The sequence below is a fragment of the Balaenoptera musculus genome, chromosome 4, assembly GCF_009873245.2.
Source record: "Balaenoptera musculus isolate JJ_BM4_2016_0621 chromosome 4, mBalMus1.pri.v3, whole genome shotgun sequence".
Classification (NCBI taxonomy): Eukaryota; Metazoa; Chordata; class Mammalia; order Artiodactyla; family Balaenopteridae; genus Balaenoptera; species Balaenoptera musculus.
Genome location: NC_045788.1, coordinates 62564343 through 62584899, shown reverse-complemented (window position 1 = coordinate 62584899; position 20557 = coordinate 62564343). Strand labels below are relative to the sequence as shown.

The following is a 20557-nucleotide window of genomic DNA, read 5'->3' as shown; positions in this document are numbered from 1 at the left end:
GGGGATTTAATCCGCTGCTCCTGAGGCTGCACAGAGAAATTTTCCTTTTTCTTCTTTTTTTTGCACAGCTCCTGGGGTTCAGCTTTGGTTTTGGCCCTGCCTCTGCGTGTAGGTCGCCCTCAGGCATCTGTGCCCACCCAGACAGGACAGGGTTAAAGCAGCAGCTGATTAGGGGGTCTGGCTCACTCAGGCCGGGGAGAGGGAGGGGTACAGTAGTCATAATTGGAATTGTGGGGCGAGCCTGCAGTGGCAGAGGCTGGCATGACATTGCAACAGCCTGAGGTGTGCTGTGTGTTCTCCCGCGAAGTTGTCCCTGGATCTTGGGACCCTGACAGTGGCAGGCTGCACAGGCTCCTGGGAGGGGTGTGTAGGTAGTGACCTGTGCTCGCACACAGGGTTCATGGTGGCTGCAACAGCACCCTCAGCATTTCACGCCTGTCTCTGGGGTCTGAGCTGATAGGCGCGGCTTGCACCCATCTCTAGAGCTTGTTTAGGTGGTGCTCTGAATCCCCTCTCCTCTCGCACCCCGAAACAATGGTCTCTTGCCTCTTAGGCAGGTCCAGACTTTTCCCTGGACTCCCCCACCGCTAGCTGTGGCGCACTAGCCCCCTTCAGGGTGTCTTCACGCAGCCAACCCCTGTCCTCTCCCTGGGGTCTGACCTCCGAAGCCCCAGCCTCAGCTCCCAGCCCCCACCCGTCCTGGTGGGTGAGCAGACAAGCCTCTCAGGCTGGTGAGTGCTGTTGGCACTGATCCTCTGTGTGGGAATCTCTCCGCTTTGCCATCTGCGCCCCTGTTGCTGGGCTCTCCTCTGTGGCTCCAGAGCTTCCCCCCTGCCACCCCCCGTCTCTGCCATTGAAGGGGCTTCCTAGTGTATGGAAACTTCCTCCTTCGCAGCTCCCTCCCAGAGGTGCAGGTCCCGACCCTATTCTTTTGTCTCTGTTTTTTCTTTTTTCTTTTGCCCTACCCAGGTACGTGGGGAGTTTCTTGCATTTTGGGAAGTCTGAGGTCTTCTGCCAGTGTTCAGTAGGCGTTCTGTAGGAGTTGTTCCACATGTTGACGTATTTTTGATTCATTTGTGGGGAGGGAGGTGATCTCCACGTCTTACTCCTCCGCCATCTTGAAGGTCTCCCTCGAACAATGTTCTTTTAAAAATAAGTTTTAGAATGCATTCTTCTAAAATTGTTCTCTGTTAATATTAAACTTAATTGTTTATCAGTTTGCCCCATTTTAAACATCTAAAGGATTAATATTTTAATACATAAGATTTAATGTCTTAGTCTAGGCTCCAAATATATAAACTACTTAATTTTTTAATATAATACTTATATTAAAGCATTCTCAGTAGACAGATCAGGCAGTACCACCTACAGCAGCGGTCCCTAACCTTTTTGGCACCAGGGACCGGTTTCGTGGAAGACTATTTTTCCATGGACGGGGGTGGGAGGGAAGGTTCAGGCGGTAATGCGAGCCATGAGGAGTGGCAGATGAAGCTTTGCTTGCTCGCCAGCTGCTCACCTCCTGCTGTGTGGCCTGGTTCCCCCGCGGCCCGGGGGTTGGGGACCCCTGTCCTACAGGAAATCCCACACTTTGACCTTGGTCATTGAATCAATTTACATCCAATCAGGAGATGGAAACCATGTAGTAGATTACACAGGGGAAGTTTAATATAAGGAATTGTTGGGCTTTCCTGGTGGTGCAGTGGTTAAGAATCCACCTGCCAACGCAGGGGACATGGTTTCGAGCCCTGTTCTGGGAAGATCCCACATGCCGCGGAGCAGCTTAGCCTGTGCGCCACAATTACTGAGCCTGCGCTCTGGAGCCCACGAGCCACAACTGCTGAGCCTGTGTGCTGCAACTATGGAAGCCCATGTTCCTAGAGCCTGTGCTCTGCAACAAGAGAAGCTACTGCAATGAGAAACCCTCACACCGCAACGAAGAGTAGTCCCTGCTCGCCGCAACTAGAGAAAGCCTGTGTGCAGCAACAAAGACCCAATGCAGGCAAAATAAATAAATAAATAAATAAACAAAGAATTGTTAAACTCTAAGAAATAAGTGACCAAAAGATATAAGGAAATTCTGTGTGTTTCCTTTGAGCTGAGGGAGTATATATACCCAGGAAGGACAAAGGTGCAAGGAATTCCCCCTCCCCAAGTCTGGGGTTCAAAACTTGTTGGAGAAAGTGTAGTTCAGCCCACAGAATAGCAGAGAAGCTTGCCTCTTTGCCCAGGCTGTACTGTTTTGAATTTGCTGGACAAGCAGGAAGCAGCCCTTTGGAAAAGCAGCCCTTTGCCCAGGAAGGCATGGGCAATGAGCAGTGAACGGCGTGGGTATGCAAAGGTGGCATAGGCTTGGGTAGGCAGGAGGAAATGATGCAGGCAGAAGGCCTTCAGAACGCTGGTTTGCATGTGGAGAGGGCCACGGGAAGGCTATCACCAGGCCAGGCCAAAACCGCAAGGTTGTCAAGGAACCCGTACATTCTGGGTTCACGGCTGGGGCAGACCTCCAGCAGATTTCATTCTCCCCCACCCCAGCCTGTGTGCAGCAAACATGAGAGCCCCTTCCTCCTGTAGTGTCCCTCTAGTGCTCTCTACTGAGAAATTTAGCATCTTGCTCAGTGTAGAAGAAAAATGTTTAAAGGAATTCTGTTCACTGTGGCTGAACATATATTGAAAGGAAAATTTGGAGTTGAGAGGCATTAGTTGATACTAGCACATTTATAATCTCATAATAATCTGGGCCCCTTTTTCCTCTTTACTGCTTAGTGTCAACTGTGAAGTGACTTTCTCCATGTATTTTACAACCCAGCTATTATGATGAAGAGAGGTAGTCTAAGAACAGATCTCCAAGTTGAGTTTTGGTGCCATCATCTGAGCCTCCTTGTCCCCATTCAAGAGTAGTTAAATGAATAGTTAAGTAGAGATGCTATTTAGCTGTAAGTAGTAAATTTGTAAGTTCTTACTCCTAACTCTGGATTTCCCCAGTGGCACTGATTTTAAAGTTGGCTGGCCTAATCACAGGTCCAAGAGAAATGAGAGGTAATTATAACAACTGATTAAAGAAAAAACATGGTGAATATATTTTCTTTAATTCTATTGGGAAATATAAATTTTTGTATATAAATGTTAATAATTTGATTTTAAATTATATCTCATTGATACTTAGAATGTGTTTTATTATTGTTGTGACTGATTAATAAAAAAATAAAGCTCCAGAATGCCATACTGGTTTGTATAAATTTAAAAATGAGGTTCTTGACTAACACACAGACACGTTCCTTACAAAAATAACCTTTAACAAAAAAAATGTATTGTTTTATATTCAGTAAATATCTACTGAGCCCCTGTGAAAAGCACAGACGGTTCAAGATCTTAATTTTCTTAGATCAGGTTGACTGGTTAGCATCCTTTTCTTGTGAATTTTCTGAACTTTTTATTCCTAGATCAATAGATGAATGTGACAGATGTCTTGTACTACTTCCCTTAGTTTTAGACTGTCAACGATTATCTGCCCATTGGATTAATGGCTGCTAATAACTTATTTGGGATCTGTAGAACTACACAGCTGTGTGTTAGTGGCATGGCAGAAAACTGTGCCAGAGTCTTCATGTTCTCGGTCTCCACTTGTGCTCCCTCCCAGAGGGAGTTTCTTTGTTCTCAAATTTTTTCTAATTGAAGTTTTAGAAATCTGTTGGCTAGTCTGGTAACTCAGCCCATCCACTATTGATTTTTGCAGAGGAAGGTAGGAGGCTGATGAGATGGTTTAATAAAATGCCAATAAGGTCAAGGCTTGTTATAAAGAAATCAAAGGTAATGACTATCATCATCGTCATCCATCTTCAGACAAAAAAGGGGTGGTACTCATACAGCTTTTCTTACCTTGCAGTGATCCATAATCAGCCACTTTTCACTTATTCCTCTTTCCCTCCATCAGGCTTCTCTCCCAATGTTTTCCTGTACTGCAAAGTGCAGATACTTAATACACGGTGGTTGAGTCTCTGTGTGCTCTGTCAGCAGCCATCCTTTTCTTTCTGAACATATGGTTTTTCATGCTTCATCTCATCCTCAGTCAACCATCCTTAGAAGACTCCCTCAGCCATCCCTTTTCTAACCAATTACTGTATTAAAACCAGCTCTACAGAACAGCTCCCGGTGGATAAGTAGGACTTCTGAGATTAAGGATAAAGAGGTAGAGATATTCGCTCCATGAAACCCTTATTTGGCCCCCTAAAAGGAACTGGAAGCCTAAGAGAGTTCTCATTCTCTGCCTTTTTTTTTTTTTTTTTTTTTTTTTACTATGGCCTGTTTTAGCCAGACTTACCTATTGGATGTTTCCGAACTCTCTGGCCCTGCAAGGGGCTCTTTCCCAACTGGAATTGTCTGTGTCTACAAGTTCAAGGAGTCCCATTGTGCCAGTTTATTCAGCAGAGTGGCTCTTATGGTATCCAGTCTCCTTAGGCAAGGGAAGGGTCTTGCTCTCTTTCTAGATTATCTGTGATGAGACTGATTTCGTGGCAGGAGACCCTCTGTTCCAGTAAGGCTGTTTACCCCACTGCCCCTGAGACAACCCACACTACTTCCACCTCTGGATTTTGCACAAAGCCTGCCACTTTACTTTCTTTTGTCCAAGTCCTAGCTCTTCTTAAGTTTATATTCGTTTCTTGGGAGCCTCTTCTTAGCCCTTCCGGCCCTCACTTTTTCTGGGCTCCTGCACCTTATATAGTGTATACCCCACAACTTAATACTTCTCTTTCTTCTTGTGGTGCTTACAGATGTTTGTGTGACCCAAATTGGATCGTAAGAGGGATGCATTTTACACTTTACCCCTAGTTTTTCAGTGGTAGTTACTTATTAAAATACACAATTTTTTTTTTTTTTTACATGTATCTGTCCCTCAAACCAGAAGACTTGGCTTCAGGTAGGACTACACATGGTTTAAAAAAGGATAGAGGCTTCATCATGTCTCTCTTCACATTGGCTACTCTAACTTTGTAAATGTGGTGAACAGCTTCTCTCTCTCGTTGGTTTATGGCACTTTTAGAAATGTTATTTTTAAGGCAGGCCTCACTCTACTGGCTGCCCTACTTCAGGGTGTCAAAATTGTGGCCCAGAGCAGTGCAAACTGTAGAGGTCTGTTGGTGAGGGCTCCTGCCCTGCACAGGCTGCTCAGTGGTACTTCCTCCACCTCCTCCATTCCCCCTCTTACCAGTTTGACTTAACTCCAGATCTGAGTGTAAAACCAACTGGGAGAGGGTGGTAGCTTGATTGTCGAAGTCTGATTTGTGCTTTAGACCAGCTTTATCTGTGCCCATCCCGTGAGAGGAGCAGATAGAAATGGAAGTGAGTAGAAAGGCAAAGCTGGGAAGCCTCTAGAGGGGCTTGGAGACCTGCAGGCAGCTCCTGTCTTCTATAAGCAACACCAATAATAGAATTTTACAATGTGCCAGGCATTGAGCCAGTGCTTTAAAAGATAGCACTGACCACTTTACCCTGAGGAAATGGAAAGCATGGGACTGTTAATTTGATAAAGGTTGGACAGCCAGTTCGTAGCCCCAGTCCTTGCCCTGAACCCCCAGGATCTGCCACCTTCCTGGGAATGTCTCTTGTGTTCCTTCCTCTACTGAGCCAGGTGACTTTAGTCAGATCAGAATGTCATGCTTGAAAACCTGTAATAGCCTCCCCTTAACCCCCATCTCTTCTCTTTCCAGTCCCTCTGCACATCTTTACCAGACTAAATTCTCTGAAATCCCTCTTTTATTGTTATTACTTGCCTCCTCAGTAATCTGCAGTGGTTCCCCATTGTTAGCAAAACACGAACACTTTGGCCTTGCATTCTAAGCCCCGTCCAGCCTCTGTCTTCCTCACAAACTTTATCCTCCTTTGCTCTCTTGGTCGACTCTGTGAACCCCACATGCCTGCTGACACATTCTGGCTCTGGAACTGGCCTGGAGCAGTTCCGCTTGCTACTCCACAGGTGTGTGTCTTTTAACAGCCAGGTACAGTCCTTCAGTGAAGCCTGGAACCCTATTCCGCTGCTTGGTGAATGCCCTTGTATACTTACAGTTTTGCTCAACTGGTGTTTTATTTTTACTTTATTTTTTATCTTCTCCCTGCAGTTTGACTAGAAGCTCCTTGAAGCATGACTACACATTGTACTTTTTATTTCCCCACAGCATCTGATTTAGTAGTATAAACATGGTAAACAGTCAATAAATATTTGTTAACTGAGTAAATAAGCCATGCTCTGGTGCTCTGTCTCACTAGGGTTTTGCTTTACATTAATATGTTCCTCCTCACTAAAGGTTACACGATTTGAAAAATGAAGAAATTAGGATCTTGCATAAATTTCTGATTGGGGACTTCAATGTATTGAGCAGTGTATGAACTTTATTGTTCTCATAGATTGAAGTACAAAAATATTGGTATATTACTGCCAGTGGAGCAGGGTGGTAGAGGGTAAGGCCACAAAAAATATTGGTTATAATAAATGTTAGGTTTTTTTGCTTTTAGTTTGTGATATGCTACTCAACTAAGTAAATAATGTACATTGCAGAAATAGCTGAATAAGAATATTTAGTATTATTTTCAATATAATGAATGCCCTTGGGACTAAAATAAGCATACTTGTGATTCACTATATAAAATCAAAGAACTGAACTGTGCATGCACTTTCCCTTAGGCCACTCAGTTTTTTTCAGTAGATTTACCTTTTTAATTATATTTTGCTTAGGCTAATTTTAAAATAACTTTGCATTCCCTGAGAGCAGTGTAGTTCATGTGTCAAGGGACACACATTGAACAGTCATAAAACTATCTGTAAAAGCAAAAAGCTCATTCCCCTCCAGAGGATCTTTTTTAAAAATCAAAATGCACAACTGATCCTAAAAACTAGTTTAACAAAGTGCATACAGTAGCTTAAGGGGCCACATAAATCATTTTCTACGTTTGTCCCCACCTGCCTTCCCTTTGTGCTCTACAACCAAAAGAAAGAAACGCCTACTAGGGAATGTATCTACTATGTATGTACAACTGTGCTACAGATTGGAATATTAGCTGAAGTTAATGGCAGAGAATGATAGTGTAAACTAATAAGAGCATTAGATAAATCTTATTAATTAAGTAATGAGTACTCTCATGAAGAATGAACATAGAATGTCTCAGGGCTTGGGCTCTAGAACTGACCTCTGCCTTATTACATGAGCTTGAGAAAGTAATTAAGTCTCTCCTCTCTCCCTCTGTCCCTTCCTTCTTTCCACCAGGATGAAAACATAAATCTTTTTTAGTGTCTCATTGAGGCATGGTGAAAACAGTATGTAGGTCTGCACAGACCTACTAGAGAATGGACTTGAGGACGGGGGAGGGGGAAGGGTAAGCTGGGACGAAGTGAGAGAGTGGCATGGACATATATACACTACCAAGTATAAAATAGATAGCTAGTGGGAAGCAGCCGCATAGCACAGGGAGATCAGCTCAGTGCTTTGTGACCACCTAGAGGGGTGGGATAGGGAGGGTGGGAGGGAGACGCAAGAGGGAGGGGATATGGGGATATATGTATACGTATAGCTGATTCACTTTGTTATACAGCAGAAACTAACCATTGTAAAGCAATTATACTCCAGTAAAGATGTTAAAAAACAAAAACAAAAAAAACCAGTATGTACTACATATTGTTGCTAAACACCATTGGGGAAGAACGATCAGAAAAATTATGAACCAAGACTTTAAAAGAATAGTGTAAGTTACTTATTTAGTGGTTTTGATTGGCCTTTAGTTGAGAAATACCTGAAGTGTTGAACCAGCTTTCCTGAAAAGAAACATGAATACATGAAATTTATTTTTCACTTAGTGATCACAAAAACCTATTGTGATTAGTCAGTTTCATTATTGAGAATGTGATTTGAGCTCCCTTGAAAAAGATTCCAGATAAATTAATGGGTTTATGAAGTTTATTTTTATATTATTTTTAAAGATGGGTGTTAAGTAGTGTAATGAGGTGTAGTCTTCACTTTCGTATGGATGAATTTTGTGAGTGGCTGAATGAGTCATTAGCAAACTAAGATTCTACTTCACAGGAGTATTTTGAGAATAAGCTTAAGAATGTGTAAGTTCGTGAGAAAGGAGCTAGGGCTCCTTGGAGAAATGGCTGATTCCTGGACTGGGGCAGGGGAAGTACAGGATAAGCCAGTAACTTCTTATGATGCCAGAACGTGAGGAAGTCGTCACAAAAATATGGCATGTTGAAATGACACAGGGGTAACTTAAAGGAGCTCCCAAGAGCTAAGTCTGGGACAATTTGAGCAACAAAATAAATAGTGGTAGTAAAGGATTACAATCCCTAGAATAAAATAAATATCTATGAGTCCATGCTTCTATCAGTAAATAATTGAATACATAAATAAATGAGGGAGAAGGAGCAGCTCCTGCTTAGATAGAATTCTAATTAATAAATATAGAAGGAATGATGTAAATAGAAAATCACTATTTGGCAAATACCACAGTAGTGATTGTTGCAGACCACATCCACCTGTGCATGCTAAAATTAGTAGATGGTGGTATGATGAGAAACAGGATATTTGCATACTCTCAAAATATCTCTGCACAAGATACTTAATATTATAGAGAGAAAAATACTAACTTTACAGTGGGGAAACCTAGACAAACACCCCATTTTAATTAATTTATTTATTTTAAATTTATTTTTGGCTGCGTTGGGTCTTTGTTGCTGAGCGCGGGCTTTCTCTAGTTGCAACGAGTGGGGGCTACTCTTTGTTGTGGTGTGCCAGCTTCTCACTGCGGTGGCTTCTCTTGTTGCAGAGCACCGGCTCTAGGCATACAGGCTTCAGTAGTTGTGGTATGTGGGCTCAGTAGTTGTGGTTCGCAGGCTCTAGAGCGCAGACTCAGTAGTTGTGGTGCACGGGCTTAGTTGCTCCGCGGCATGTGGGATCTTCCTGGACCAGGGCTTGAACCCGTGTCCCCTGCATTGGCAGGCGGATTCTTAACCACTGTGCCCCCAGGGAAGTCCCCCCTCTGGACTCTTTACAAAACTAAATGTTTGATATAAGTTTGTTTTATTATTTCTATGTTTATGAGCAAATCAAACAATATAGTATTATATAATCATTGATATTTAAAAGATGTTTACTAAACTGTGTTTCTCATCTGGCCATCTTTATTACTTTTCTCTTCCCTGACTTCCTCTTTGCATCTGTATCTCAGTATCACCAGATAACAGGCTGTCAACTCTAGCTCTGAATAGTATGTTTAATAGGTGTAACTGGTAGAAGAAAATGTAACCTGGAATTTAGCATACCTTTCTCTCCAAGCTGCATTTCTCTTACTTTTACTACACTTCAAGAAAGAAAAATGGTGCTTTGGAGGAGAGAGGAAAGTAAGAGGTAGAACAACTGAGAAGAAGAGAAAAAGCAAATTAAGAAGCACAAAGGCGGGTAAGGGGGTGGGTGCAGCAAGGGGGGTTACGTGAGAGTAGGAGAGGCTGGTCAGAGAAGGCGCAAAGTCAGGCTGCAGGATCCTCTCCACCTTTGGACTAGATAAAGCCCTGATCCCTCTGGGTCTCAGGAACCTCTTATGCTGTGACCAGTGGGTAACTAAACCAAAGGTTACTTGGGCCAGAATGAGCTTAATCAGCATCTGCGACAAGCATTTCTTGAGCGCCTGCCATCCACAGCCTCCTGAACTCAGTAATGACCAGTCTACCACCCAAGAAAAGACCAAACCTCCATTCCAGATGTTTTGTTCACCACTCTGTGGACAGAAGGGAGTAGTCCCCTAAATTCTCCCAGTCCCTTTTCTGTCCCCTGCCCAGACTCATCTTTCTCTAATCCTGGGGCTCACAGATCAGAGGGGAGGCTTGAAAGTCTGCCTTTTTTGCCCCTCTGCTTGGATGCAGAGTTCCTACCAAACTGTTAGAACTTGCCTGACCTGAACTTTGCCTGACAAGGAGTAATCCCTTCCTTTACAGATAACAGAATTGAAGATACCTGGTATTGGGTTGGCCAAAAAGTCGGATCGGTTAGTGAATATGTTGTTCAATAAAGTTCTTCGTGAAAATGAAAAATGTCTTTTATTTTTACTTAAAACTGAACGAACTTTTTGGCCAACCCAATATATTTTAAACAGTTTCCCAGGCAGGCATGACAGTTCTTGCTTGTATTTTTGTTAGAGTATAAGGTTTGTGTGAAATATGCCCAGGCTTGGAAGCAGACCTGGGACACCAAAGGCTTAACAATTTTACTCCAGAATGATTTTTTTTTTTTTTTAGCCGTGCCGCGTGGCATGTGGGATCTTAGTTCCCAGACCAGGGATTGAACCCGGGCCCTTGGCAATGAGAGTGTGGAATTCTAACGCTGGACTGCCAGGGGATTTCCCTTACTCCAGAATGAAGCTGAGTGTATTTTTAGAGTAGTTTAGTTACAAAGATATTGTGGCATCTAAGCCTACTTTTTTGTACAGGAGTCAAGAAACAGAGTTAAAAAATACAGGCAGGCTTGATTGATCTTAATAGATCAGATGTTGCACTATCTGTGGCACAGTTTGCTGTTCACATTTCTGATCTAAAATTGCTATTCGTCCGTGGCTTAATGAACTTACTTTAAAAATCTAAGGTAGTTTTCCTTACAAATGTGATCCCTATCCTAGAATTTTCGACCTAAGAACCAAAAACAAATGGGAGCAGCGCACAGTGGGTGATTTGCCTGCAAAGAGATGCTCATGAGGAGGTCATAAATCAGTGGTTCTCAGCGAGGGCGATTTTGCCTCCACGTATATGTGACAACATCTGGAGATGTTTTGGTTGTCAGCCTGGGGAGGAGGTTCTACTGGCATCTAGTGGGTAGAGGCCAAGGATGCTGCTAAACATCCTACAGTGCACAGGACAGCCCCTCAACAGAGGATTATCTGGTCTGAAATGGCAATAGCATCGAGGTTAAAAAACAGTGTCATAAATATGTGCAGAAGATACTGTATGGACTGATTGATAAATCAGCTACGTTAGGAATAAACCCAAGATGGTGCCTACATTTGTGGCTTCTGTCTCTGAGACTTGTTTTTTTTTTTTCTTCCAGATTTCTATTTGTAAATCATTTTAGGCTTACAGACTGGGTAATTGTCATCTCTGTTTTCTTAACAAAACCTCCCATGTACCAAGTGCTAACTGTTGAGTGAAGAAAAAGAGAATGAGCAAAGAGATGCAGGAGGAACAGATCCAGTTAGGTTTCACTTCCACATAAACTCTGTGAGAAACACTTAGGCAGAGGGAAGGTTTGGGGATAAGCTTCTTGGTTTTCTAGAAACATCTGGCAGGTCACCCCCCTGCATCTGCCTGTGCCTGTGCTTCTGCTTGGCTAAGGTTGTGCTTGTGGAATTGGTGTCAGGGAGAACATCTCCTGCTTTGGCCACTGATGAGCTTTGGGTCTTGAAAGAGATCATTTCACACCCTGCACCTGACCCTGGCCGCTGAGGGTGACCAGGACAATGCTATAGGCCATTACCTATTAAATGTGTGTGTGTATGTGTATTCTGATTAAAACATAGAAACCTGAAGAGTGAAAGTCTTATCATAATCCTGATGATAAATTTTAAATGTCTATATTAGCATATAATTATTAAAGATAAAAATGGAATTATAATTTTATGGTATATTATACTATTTTACGGTATGTTTTCACCATACTATAACGTGGACATTCTTTATTTTAGTATGATGGGTAAATCATTTCAAGTTGTCTGAAAAATAAGGATGATAGTGTCCACCCACCTATTCCAGAGGCATTAAAGAGATTCAAATATAAATTAAGATTTGTAAAGTGTGTTGAGTTTCTTAGATGAAAACACCATGATGTTATGGTACTGTGTTGTATTTTTAATTGATTATAACAATTTTGAACGATTCTATTATTAGTTTCTTCTGAGATGTTATTGAAATATTTTTAAAAACATTCTGAGTCCTCAGAGAGAAACCATTATGGCTACCTTAATGTAGTGTGTGTAATACTCTTAGATTTCAGCTGCCTTTTTGTGTTCCCCACAGGCAAATACGTGTATCAACCGATGACCCCTGTGGAACAGCTTCCAAGCACTGAGATTCCCGCGAAGCCTCGGGAACCCACAAACACCATTCAGATCTCAGTCTCCCTCACTGAACACTTTTTGAAATTCGCATCTGTCTTCCAGCCTCCCCTCCCCCCTGATTCACCAAGGTACTGTATGATCTCAGACCTCTTTATTGACAACTATCAGGTTAAATGTATTAATGGGAAGATGTGTTATGTGCAGAAGCAGCCGGCGCCACATTCCCACAAAATTAGCCCCGAGGAGGTCTCTGCACACGATGCCTTAATATCAAAAGAGAGCAGTACGCCAAAAACAGATCACTGCTCTTCTCCCTCAAGTTCTGAGGACTCTGGGATCAATGCAATCGGGGCTCACTATGTGGAGTCGTGTGATGAGGACACAGAAGAAGGAGCAGAACTGAGTTCAGAGGAAGATTACAGTCCAGAGAGCAGCTGGGAGCCAGACGAGTGCACCCTTCTCTCCCCATCGCAGTCTGATCTGGAAGTGATCGAAACAATAGAAACCACCGTGTGAGGGTCCAGGCAGGAAGCCACGTCCTCTGATCCATGCTGAGCTTTTGTACTTTTGTCTGATGGATGCTTTTTCCAATGCAGTCGATGTTTTCTACCCCTCTCTAACAACCATACCAGTTCAGTGGTCTGCTGATTTAGCTTCACTTTTAAATTAGTCTTATAATTAAGACATTTTTTTCTTATAAATGGTTTTCTTTTGTATCTTGACTTCCTTTTTATGTAGCATCTGGTGTCATGAATTGTGACCCAGCCTTAATTTCACTGGGAACTTTGAAAGCAATGATGTGATGAAGTGATGATCACAGAGCATCATGGATCAGGTTGAGGAGCTACCCAGAGTGAAGGAGACACTGTTTTATAAATAGCCAGTGCTTCGCAGAACAACTCTTTGTCGTTCCTTTTGGCGTGCTGATGAGCACCCCTACCCTGCTCGTCCCGTGTGGAAAGTGGTTCACGTGACTCCTCAAGGTGTGCACTGATTGATGCCATTCTGTCCCTTTCCCCGTCTCCCCACCGCCTGCACTGGGGCTGGGCCAGTGCTGCCCTGGCTTACTTCTGGGAGGTTACTGGAGACCAGCTCAGTCCCTAGTTATGGCCAGTGTCTGCACATCCCTCCGTTACCTGGGGCTGAGCTAGACCTCACTTCAGAAGAGATTCCACCTTCTGTTTCAGGCTCAGTCCAGCTTTAGCTGAGTGCCTACGCTCTTCAGGGATACAGAGTGAACAAGGCCTGACTCCCGGCAGGAAGGGACCACAGTCCAGTAGGCGAGGTAACACATGCAGGTGATGGGACCCAGAGTGCCCTGGGAACCCCAGGGAGGGAGAGATGTACTTGGCCTGGGCTAGCTGGGGATGTTGTACCATTTGAACTGGCCTCTTGGGTGGGTTCCCCAACATATCCCTGCTTTTTAAAATTGTTCTTCAAATCTGGGGGAAACTTTTAGGAATTATATAGGTATTATATTTAGGAGGCAGCCACATCTGATGTCTTACGAAAAAAAGTCAGTCATAGTTTTAGTTAGCATGGAAGTGCTAAAGACAGCAGTCCTTTAGGGATTAGGAATGAATCTAATAGGTTTGATTAATTCTGCTTCATTTGGTTGTATGAAGCATTAGGATGGCTTAGGTAAGAACTGGATTAGAATTCAGTATGATGCATGGATTTTTTATGCCAATGCAAAAACAGTTGAAATAGTTCTCTAAGTCAGGAGAAAATATTTTGTGTAATATTCATTCACTTTACAACAGTAATATTCATGGGCTGTTGTAAATATTCTCTTTTCCTGCACACATAAAATAGTAAATGATTCTTATTTAGCTCTCTTCAGAATTCTGCTCCTAATCTCCATTTGTAACTGGTGTTCTCGTGTGAGTCGGTTACCTGCTGTTTCTCCAAATATACCGTCTGTGAGGCATAGTTAAGAATCCAGGAAATTTAAAATATGGCCCACATGAAACCAGAACTGTCAAAGTTGGAGCTAGAGAAATACTTCCTACACCCTGACTATCCATGAGTGCGCTCTCATGGCATCATCTCATGACATATCTTCTGTGTCACGTTAGTTTGTATTTTAAGAAATAAGAAGAGGCCTGTTGTGTCCTTCCCTGAAGCTTCCACTTGGCATCTTTCACAAATCACTCCAGGCAGAACCTGCTTTCCTAGTTGTATGTGTAGTTCATGTGACTGGCTAGAAGAGTTTGTTAGCTTTAGGTGCCCCAAGCAGCCATAGGGTTTAGAAAGCAGAGTGTGCGTATTCCTTTGAAAGCAGTGTGTGTTTACACTTTCTGTGCTAGATGAGAATGCAGCCAGCATAAAGTTCCCACTTAATGAAACGTAAAGACTCAACAAGTCAAACCAAGAAGGTGGTGATCAGAGCTCCAGGTACAGCGGGGCCCAGGAGAGGGTGGCGGAGGAGGGTGTACGGAGAGGGGCTTAGGGACAGACAGCTGAGGAGCCCTGCCTTGGGCTCTCAGCACCGCCCAGGATTGAGTGGCCAGCTGCAGCCAGGGTGACGCCAGGGTCCTGTCTTCACCTAACTCTGGGTGAGCTTGTTGCAACCCCGGGTGGGAACACGAGGCTCTCTTTCTCTGCACCATTCCTATCGGTTCTCTCCTCCATCCGTTAATCTAATTGGAGTCAACCACCAGGTCTCCAGAGCCATGGGAATCCATGGGCACAGGGCCACGTTTCTGAGGCTGGCTGTGTCAGGGTTGGGCACTTTATATGATAATATCTATGACTTTTGCCTATGTTCCTGTTTAAACTCCTGAACTGCCATTCAGATTAGCCATGATTTTAATGGAATTTTTGGATTTAAGACTAGTTGATAATCACTTTAAATGTTTGCACAAACTCTTTATAATTAAAAACTAAGATTCACTTCTATCTATTTTATAGAACTGGAGATGTTCCACTGGATTCTAAATATCAGATGATCCTGGATCTCAAAGTAGCCTTTTCTAAATAAGCACAAACAAGAATTCTTTTTTTTGTCCTAGCACTCTTAATAATTATCTGAAAATCATATATGATTGAACCAGAATTGTTTCTCTAATGCTTGCATTCCAAAAACAACTGAAAAGGATATACAAATACGTAGTTTCAGCTTAAATTCTAGGCCTATTCTGTTCTGTATTATATGAAAGAATTTCTCTGTAATCCTGATACTGTATTGCTCATTTGTATAAGCATATTTATAGGCACTTTTAGAAAATGTTTAGACTGCAATAGTGTACTATAGACATAGAACAAACACAGTCATGTTAAATAGGTTTTTGATTAATACTTGTACATTGAGAGATATGAAAGCTTTATCATTTGGACCTTTGCTCACTTGGGGAAAAGAGTTGGGCTGTGTGGGTGGAAAAACTGCTTTCTTGGGCTTTTATCAAAAACTGGCACCATTCCCACTTTTTGAAGGTTGGTGTGAAAGCTGTTAGGTAGAACATACAAAGTAAGTGCTGTGTGGAATTTAGCTTTCTTATCTAACCAAGATTTCTTTTAGAATTTTCAAGTTTCACACGTGTTCATGACTTTTCTGAGAAATGACAAAGCAATTAAAATGCTTTTGTCATTATAACTGTTTGGTACATTAACAATTGAAGCTTTACAATCAAACCTAGGTATTTTCAAGATTTGAAATGCAAATTTGAGGAAAACCCTGAAGAAAAACAGATGCTTTCCTGGAAGGGGAAGACCTGTAGTTCAAGGTAATACAGTACAAAATGAAACAGAAAATAAAATCACCAAAACCAGAACAAAACCATGAAGTTGTTTTTCTGAGGTACTTTTTGGATTTGATCTAGGATTTGATTTTATCTTGGGAGTGGTGGTTTTATTTCTTAATCTCTACTTCCTGGCCTATTTGAAACATCAAAGTTCTTTTGGGGCGATCATAAACTCCTTTTATGCAAATTTCTCTACTTGGGCAATAGGATGCAACCAGGTAATTTAGAAAGCTGTCAAAATATCCAGATACAAAAAAAAAAAAAAACTCCCGATACTTTTGGTGGTATAAATACTTCTAGGCAAGAAAAAAAAAAGCACAAGTTAAAATAATATTTATACAGTCAACACTTGATTATTCCATCTTGTTTGCAAAATTTTGTTGACATGTTTTGGATTTTTACATGAGGAAAACAAAGTTTCTGTGAGTTTTCTTTCCTACTCCCCTCTCCAGAGGAGGTGTGAGCACATTAAGGAGGCCAGTTGTATTTTGGGCTTTTCTGTCATGTGTGACTGTGTCTCTTCCCGCTGAGGTGGGGAGAAAGAAGTGGGCGTTTCCGCACTTGATCAGTGCTGTCAATTCCAGGGATGTCAGTGCTTCTCACATCCAAACATAAGTACAGGGGCACTTCTCAAAACTAAGTTTGGAATTATTTATCTTCAGAAAATTTCTTATGTCACTGCTCCCTTTTGTTGTCATGGATAATTGAGAGTTGACTGTATTGGGAAAGGGCTGCGTTTCTGTTTGTGCTTTGAGTTCTTTCTATTAAGGCTGAAGCAGTTCTCTCTTAATAGTCTGAACAAGTCTGAAAGCAAATCATCAGTAGCAGTTTTAATGCTGAGCTTCCATATCATCGTGTTCATGTGTACTTTTAAGGCTGTTTGCACCTTGTAATACTCACTGTGTGATTTTTTAAAACCTGTCTGTTTTAAAGTTTTAAGCACAATGTTGATCCGTCTGTAATTTCCTAAAATTATATTCTGTTTTCCTACAAACAGCTCAACTTTCCTCTCTGTATAATACTTTAGGAAAATACTACCTTGTAAAATAAATGTGATTTTTTTCTTTTTTACCAGCACAAATACGATATTTTGAATTTTGGAATATCCTCCCTCTCCACCCCCCTTTAGAGAGGTTCTGTCTGATTCGAATAATAACACAATGTGAGCCTAACGAAACAAAAACAAAAGCCCCCATTTGCAAAATGTGAAACATTTATATCCAGTGCTTACTTTGTGCTAGGAAATAAGTGGTTTACATCATTATTCCATTTAAATTTTACAAATCCTTAGTGCAGGTAATTATTATTATGCATACTGTACACTCACGGTCACCACTTGTGATAATTTCCAGAACCCTTTACAATAAGAACTTTTTTGTTGGCTGCATTAGGTTTATACAAATAAAAATTACATTCCCCCACAAACGGTATTTATTTCACACAACGCTACAAGCTATGTGTTCGGTTCATACATTCCATGTAAGACAGTTCTGACTGCAAGTTGGATCCAGGGAGGCCGCTGCCCTGCTGAGCCTCGGGGGTGCAGTCACTAGGTCACCAAGGCTGAGGGTCCAAGCCTCAGCGTGGCAGGTCCAGGAGCTTAATTTTTATATTCACACCAAGAAAAGAACAGCTTTGGGGTTGGCTTTTATTGAATAACCTCATGGGGAGTGCTAAACAAATTTGCTTATCAGTAATAGAAATAATACCATTGTTTATGTTAATAATGACAGCTTAACAGCTGCCTTCCTGCTTTCTCTGAGTATTCCTCACAGCAGCCCTCTGAAGGAGACTTCAGCATCCTCACTTCACAAATCAGGAAAAGGGCTCAAGAAAGAAAACATTTTTGTCCAGAGTGGCACACAGCTTGTAAGTAAGTGGGAGTCATGTTTGAACTGTCACCTTGGCTGTGGAGCTCATACTCTTGGCCCTTTTCCTGCGTTGCATCCTCCTGTAGCCCTTCCCACCCTCAGGGGCCATGGAGGCTGAGCCAGGAGGCCCATAGTGGGGATGAGAGCAGAGGGTGCCCCCTTCCTGTCCGTGACCGAGAAGACGCCTTCCTCACCCAGACACCACCAGGCTTCTCCCTCCCTCCCCGTTCTGTGCTCCACATGGACCTCCCCCAACACATACACACGCGCACGCGCGTGCACCATCTTTCTGCAGGTATCTCAGTGCTTTGATATGGCCATTGCTTCTTCTATGTTTAATCATGAGTCTAGGCTAACTCTTTCTGCCTTCACAAAAGATAACTTGTCTTTTAAAGGGACTTCTGCAGACAGCTAATCTCATTAACTAAGTGTGCATTCTACTAATTTAACTCTCTACATGATTGTATTGCCAAGTTGTAGAAAGCATCTCATTGTAGCATCTTACAGATGCTGACTACACACACTTTTATTCTGCAATAAACTTTAATTTAGCATCTCATCCTTACTACATTTCAATCGCTGGGAATTGGTAATGCCTTTAACCCTTGGTGTCCCACTCCAGTTCTGTGCTGAATGAAGGGGTAAGACAGGACCTCGGGACTCAGGCTTGCTGCAGTAGGGTCAGGAGGAGCAATTAGAAGTCAGGTGGAATTCTTCAGAAACCAGGCGGGTAAGGGTAAATATGCCTAGATACTAACAGTGTTTTTCTGTTTGCTTTTTGGAATTTTCCTAGTTTTCTAAATGAATTGGTGTTACTTTTATAATCAGAAACAAACCCTGTAAGCTCTTTTGAAGCTAGTGAGTTCGGGTGGAGCCTGGCACTGCAGGTTTGTGGGAGGAAGTGGGGAGCGTTCGCGTCTGGGCAGCGTTGCACCCACTCACCCACTTGGGGGAGGGGCTACTAAAGGCTGGACTGCAGACTGTGTGTCCTGGAACCACCCGGCCTCCCCGAGGACTGACCCCAGTCCAGACCTCCAACCATGGCTGGAAGGGTCTTGGGCCAGTGAGTTGGAGAAAAGAAAGGATTTGTTTCTCATTGTCCTTCTCAGTCCCCAGTCTGAAACCGTGTGTGTGAATTTGGAGATGGGAGACCAGAAAGCTTGGGCTCTGGTGGGACATCTTAGTTCTCTTCTCTTTGACAACTAGCATGTCACCTAGTGTACAATCCCAGAGGATTTATCCCAAGAAGGAGATCTGGAGCGTCACTGTAAGGTGACGACAGAAAGTGCAGCATTGTGGGTCCTCGAAGCCCCACAGCATCTGAAGGGGGACTTAGCAAGCATTTCCCCAGATGTCACCTTCCCTGCCAAGCCCAGCAATTCTGCGTGACAGGCAGGACAGGATAATTTCATGAGTTTATGGCTGAAGCATCGAAGAGCTAAGTCAACAGTAAAGGCAGGTGAGTCACTCTTAATTGGCAGGTAAGTAGCGGGGCCAGAGCTCCAAAATTCTGTTGATGCCAAATCCAGCCGGTGTTACCCCCTCACTTGTTGAGCCCCTGCAGTCACACCTGCCCTCTCCTGCTGCTCTCCCTCACCTGCCTCTCTCTCCTCCCCACACCTGGGGCCCCGAGGCCATCCACTGTGGTCCTCACTCCCCAGCCCTGGCTCTAGGTGGGGGCATCCAGGAGCCACAGCCCAGCCTTCCGGGCATCACCTGGTGCTGCCCTTGTTGTCAAGTGCTCTGGATTCTGCCCAGCCTGGCTTGACCTTGTCCTGGGTCTGGCTTGAGACCCGGATGCTGCCTCTGGCTCAGAAGCGGCCCTGGATCTAAGAACTCTCTTGAGAACTGGCCTCAGATCTTAGCACTTTTGGTGTCAGCCGCTTCTGCCTCCTCCTGCTCCCAGCCTCACTGAAGTGGGGCCTTTGATACCAACTGCTTCCCGTGGTAGCACCAATCCTCACCCACCTTAGGCTTGCCTCCCAGGGCCAGCCTACTCCAGGGCACAAGGGCCTCATGTAGTAGACTGAGTTCCTGCCCCCATGTTTAGAATCTGCCTGTGTGAACTGTGATGCCAAAATTCATCAAGCAGATGTAGGTACACCCAGGTATCAGCAGAGGACCTGGAAGAGCCATCCCAGCGTGTCCACAACAACGCTCTCAGAGGCCATGCAGTCAGGCTGGGAGCCCTTGGGAAGACCTGGGGTGGGGTGGGGGGTTCTGCCCTGTGTCTGGAGGGTGGGCTCCCTGAGGCCTGGCTGGGATTTGCATAGGGATCCACAGAGCCGGTTTTTCCTGGGAATCTAGAATATTGAGAGGTAACTCTAGCATGATTTAGAAGCTGCACTGAATATGGGGAGGACGCCAGGGATTTGGGATTCCTGAGAAACCCAAGGCCCTAGGTGAATGGGGCCTACAGTGGGCATCTCTGTACGGGTCACTAGGAGGTCAGCACAAGATCAGTGGGTCCAGCTAGAATTCACTGGGGTCCTTTCTGATGACTGGGGTTCCAAAACAGGTCAGTTCTTCCCGGAAGATTTATCCTTACCCCAACCTATCCAGGAGTCACAGAGAGGCAGTGAATTCCTGGAGCTGCAATGTGTTTCCTGAATCAAACGGGAAATCACTTGGGCCCCATGTTATGCCTGATACAGCCACTCAGAAAGGGAATAATGGGTTATGGAGAGGTCAGAAGTGGGGAGGATGAAGGGAGGAAGTTGACTGGGAGTCAGCATCTCAGGTGGAGGTGGAGGTGGAGGTGGATTGTGGGAGTATTGAAGGATGATGGGCCAACTCACTCTTCTAGAGAGAGAAGAGGCCGGGTTGGGCAAACCATGAGGTCCTCCACTTTGCTAGGGG

At 43.6% G+C, this 20557-nt stretch overlaps 1 protein-coding gene across 4 annotated transcripts in view; it reads left to right on the top strand.

The window, feature by feature from the left end:
- Positions 1–16898, top strand: part of C4H3orf70 (chromosome 4 C3orf70 homolog) — a 78403-nt gene extending 61505 nt beyond the window's left edge. The window contains exons 2-3 of one of the 4 annotated variants that reach the window (XR_005019762.1): positions 12044–13067; positions 14998–16898. Coding sequence is in view for 1 of the 4 variants with exons in the window: in XM_036851373.1 (XP_036707268.1) it covers positions 12044–12600 (557 nt within the window). In the remaining 3 variants the exon portion in view is untranslated. Of the gene's footprint in view, positions 1–12043 lie in introns of all 4 variants that reach the window. The other 3 variants (XR_005019760.1, XR_005019761.1, XM_036851373.1) reach the window with 3 other exon arrangements.
- The last annotated feature ends 3659 nt before the right edge of the window (positions 16899–20557 follow it).